Source organism: Anarrhichthys ocellatus, unplaced genomic scaffold (assembly GCF_004355925.1).
Source record: "Anarrhichthys ocellatus isolate YVR2014 unplaced genomic scaffold, GSC_Weel_1.0 scaffold8, whole genome shotgun sequence".
Taxonomy (NCBI): Eukaryota; Metazoa; Chordata; class Actinopteri; order Perciformes; family Anarhichadidae; genus Anarrhichthys; species Anarrhichthys ocellatus.
This window is the reverse complement of record NW_022280038.1, coordinates 5,180,064-5,184,034: the sequence shown is the minus strand read 5'-3', so window position 1 is coordinate 5,184,034 and position 3,971 is coordinate 5,180,064. Positions and strand designations below refer to the sequence as shown.

The window sequence follows — 3,971 nt, the reverse complement described above, 5'->3', positions numbered from 1 at the left end:
CGAGGGACAACCTCAGCCTGGTGTAGCTCACTCGTGCTCTCCGTTGTGGACGTCATTGCCACATCATTTCATATTGTAAGTTGTAGTCGTGACACCAGCTGCTTCCCATGACATTAAAAACATGCCTATCATGATCTCCCATTCATTTACTGTAATGCAAGTCGCAACAAGCAGCAACGCATTACATCAGAGCTTGAACTATGGCATTTGGCAACGACACAATGTAGTAAATTGTTTCAAAATAAAATAATTTAAACTCTGTGTAGATATAGGTTTTCTTATGCACTGTTTCATACACATCATAAAAATAACAATATATATGTGACCTTATTAGACTTGAAACGGAGGGGAAGGAGGCCACGAGCCCACAAAAGAAAACACTACAGCTCCATACATTTGTTGTTTCTGTTAAAAATATGGCTGCTCTGCTATGGCTGTATTTTAACGCTGTTTTATGTCAACAGTTCACTTTCATTCGGTAACTTATTTTCAGTCACTGATAAAATGGTTTCACCCCAGCCCCTAAATTTATGATCAATGAACTCAAATCGCCGACAGAGGGGTGCTCCCCAAAACTGGTGCGCCGTAAATATAGAAACGCAGTGCTAGAGCAGCTGTACAGCGCCTCAGAAAGAATCACGGTGAATCATTAGAACACGTTGTTAAGTCATTTTGAGGGAATATATACGAGAACGTAATTACCGGTGTGTTTTATTCAAAAAATAAGCCCACGGAAGCACTAAGTGTAAACCAGGAGTTGACATTCCCATTCTAGATGGCGCATTTCTATGAGCATTCAGTCGTGCCTGGACAACGTCGGGAACGCGCATGTCAGGTTCGCTGCAGAGATCCCGCTGCCTCGGCTCTCACGATTAATCGTAGGGCTGGTGTTGACAGCGCGAGGCGACGGGCGGCCAGTTTTACGCGTCTAAATACATGACGGGACCAGCTGAAATTACATGTGTAGGGATCGCACGCAACATTCACCGCAACCGGACCGTTTGCGGAGGACAACGTTAAACGTTACTGATGGAATTCCCAGTCGTTGCTAGATGGAGGAACCGAAAGGGTGGACTCGTTATTAATAATTAAAAGAAAAACCTCTAAAATAAAAAAGGAAAATGCATCTGCATCAGGTGCTGACGGGAGCTGTAAACCCTGGAGATTGCTGCTATTCGGTGGGAAGCGTGAATGACATTCCTTTCACGGTGAGGTTTTATTTTGATATTATTTGCTCAAGATGACACCCATTGAAGCTAACGGCTAGATAGCTGGATGGCTAGCTCGCTAGCTAGCGTCACATTGACTGTAAACGGGGCTGGTTAGCCGGGTAGCGTGCTAGCCAAGCTGCTGCACCGACAGATGCACAAATAGTGGAGTCGAGACTACTCGGGGCATCTTTATCACATCCGCCCCTCCTCCTCTTTCATTTGTCTTGACAGTCAGTCAGACGTTGACAAGCTAACATCCCCAAGTAGATGATCAACTGTAACGTCTGCATCTATTCGTAACGTGTTTATTTATCGATCCAAAGACAGTTGTACCGCTAGCCACTCAAATGACCTTTAGCTACATCTCATTACATTAGAATTACTGCAAGGGAATCCCTTTGCGCAGCCAAAACATTAGTGGCAAATACATGCAATGGGGACGCGCTCCGACTACATTTTCGCAGTGCACATTTTAGGGGACTACGGTTCGGCAAAAATTGCGCATGAACAAGAAAATAAGAAGCTGTGTGTTTTGTCTGGTTGCAGGACTAGCTAAGCTCGCTACCATTTGGCGTTAAATCCTCCTCACGGATCATTAGCTCGCTGTCATCCTTGCATCAGCTGCGCCAGCCGTGACGTAGAGAGCCATATATGGACACATGAGCTGGACGGCTGAATGGCAGTGTTGTGGGTGTTGAAAGTAACGTATTTCAAAACGTGGTGCCATCTGTCATCATTTTTGACTTTGGTGACTTAGAGTACACCGACATGTTTATCACTGATGTTTGTTGGACCTTCATCAGCTTGTATCATAGGTCGTGTGTGTGCTGATCAGACACCTTTTACCTTTGAACCAAATCCTGTGACTTATTTATTGACTTCTTTGTGCTGCACATTTTTGTTTGTCTGAGGTCTGGTAACCTGAACCTCAGCAGCGAGACATGTGAAGAAGCTATAAAGTGACATCCTCTTCTGCGATGGCAAATTGGGAAAAAAAAAGTGCTGAATAGTTCACAACCCCAACAAATGTTGTGGCTCTTTTTTTTTTTCATTAAAATGGATCAGTTGAATTAAAAAGGCCAGAGTAGAGTGTAGTAGAAAGCAAGACGGTAGCATCCCGAGTCAGCTCTTGTATTGAGAGCAGAAGATGAATGATGATGACTTTATTGATAGCTGGATGATCGTTCATAACATCCAATGAAGCAAACCCCCTCAAAATAAATAAATATGTTCAACGGAGATGCATTACAACTGAACTTTTGTTATCCACAAAGATTCAAAAGGAGATAAAATATGCTTTTACTTTGGAATGTGTCATTGTATGATTCAAATCAGACGGGATTGCCTTTCAGTTTTGAGACTGGTTCAATATGGAAACAGTTATAACATGATCTTTGCCTTGTTGATGACTACATAGGTATTAGCTGTCATGTCAATCAAAGGGACCAGATTCATTTAGTCGTTCTAACTCAAGTTCATACCAAAAGTAATGTGAATGCATTAGCTAAATTCTGCCAATGCATGCTCTCATTAAATTCTTGAGCAGCCATGTTGCACGCCACCATTCCCTCATGCTGAGAACATTGTCAGCTGCCAAATCTTGGCTTGGACTGTTCCTGCTGCCCATTAGTCAAGTGTTGTTTTTTAGGTGGTTTAATTCATTTATTTATTTATTTCTGAAACACAGACACCCTCTCCTCACTGCTTTCCGGATCCCTCAGTTCCCCAGACTTATGGCGCAGCGGCTCATTCTGTTAAGCTATAGAGAGAAGTTGGTCCTATCTCTCCTGACCCCGACCCCAGATCAAGACTGTATGAATGTAAACAAGCAGCTTTGTACCGAGGGTCATACTGTATCTGCGCAACAACACAAGACACGATTGGTTGTGAAGCTCCAGCCTTGCAGGTTGCCACAGGGTGCCATTCTCTATGCCTGGTGTGTTCTTTCTGTGTCTGAGAGGGTATTTGAAGAACACTACACATCATGTCCAATGCATTTACACTCACATTGAACCCTAGGGCTCATAGGCCAGACCCTGACAGACAGACACACACCTAAACTACAGCAGCCATGCATGCACCGGTTGAAATGAGCAAGCATGAAGATAGAGCTTCATTCCATCTACATGCTGTTTGGTTCTGTCCTCCATGATTGCCTTTACAATGTTGCATCCTCAACTTTGTTGCATATTGACAGACATTGAAAGACACGTTCAAACGACAGTAAGTGAATGACAGTGAAACACATGTGCCCTGCCGGGCCAATGGATGGTGGATATGGTTCTGTGTTGAGAACCCACTGTTAGAATAGTTAGAACAAGGAGTAGGAATATGAAGGAACAAGATGGCAAGAAGTAAGAAGACATTTGATCATTTAAGAAAAAAAACCTTCTCTTTCACAATTAAATGTTGGTTGATTTTCAGTATATGAGCCAATACATAAATTGCTATTTCAAATGTTTGACATAGTTATTCTATTGAACGACATATGACAAAACTCCAGGCTACACGATAACATGATCTTGAAAGGTGGTCAAAATCATGGTTGAGGAAGGAATATTTTTGTGTCTGTTACAGTGCTTTTTGACCTGTGGTTGATGTTGTAAATGTTCAAACAGCCTCGTGGGTTTGATATGCAGAGCTGCAGATGTGTGATCCACTAAAAATAGAACGGCACGTGTAAACAGAGAGAGGGGGAGAGAGAGACACACACACAGAGAAAGAGACATAGAAAGAGAGAGAGACAGAGAGATACACACA

The 3,971-nt window shown here is 42.9% G+C and overlaps 1 protein-coding gene across 8 annotated transcripts in view; it reads left to right on the top strand.

Annotated features, from left to right (window-relative positions):
- Positions 1–828: 828 nt before the first annotated feature.
- dmxl2 (Dmx-like 2) overlaps positions 829–3,971 on the top strand; it is a 37,454-nt gene continuing 34,311 nt past the window's right edge. For all 8 annotated transcript variants that reach the window (XM_031848353.1, XM_031848354.1, XM_031848357.1 and 5 more), the window contains exon 1: positions 829–1,208. In XM_031848353.1, the coding sequence (XP_031704213.1) occupies positions 1,122–1,208 (87 nt within the window). In that variant the 5' untranslated portion in view covers positions 829–1,121. The remainder of the gene's footprint in view (positions 1,209–3,971) is intronic.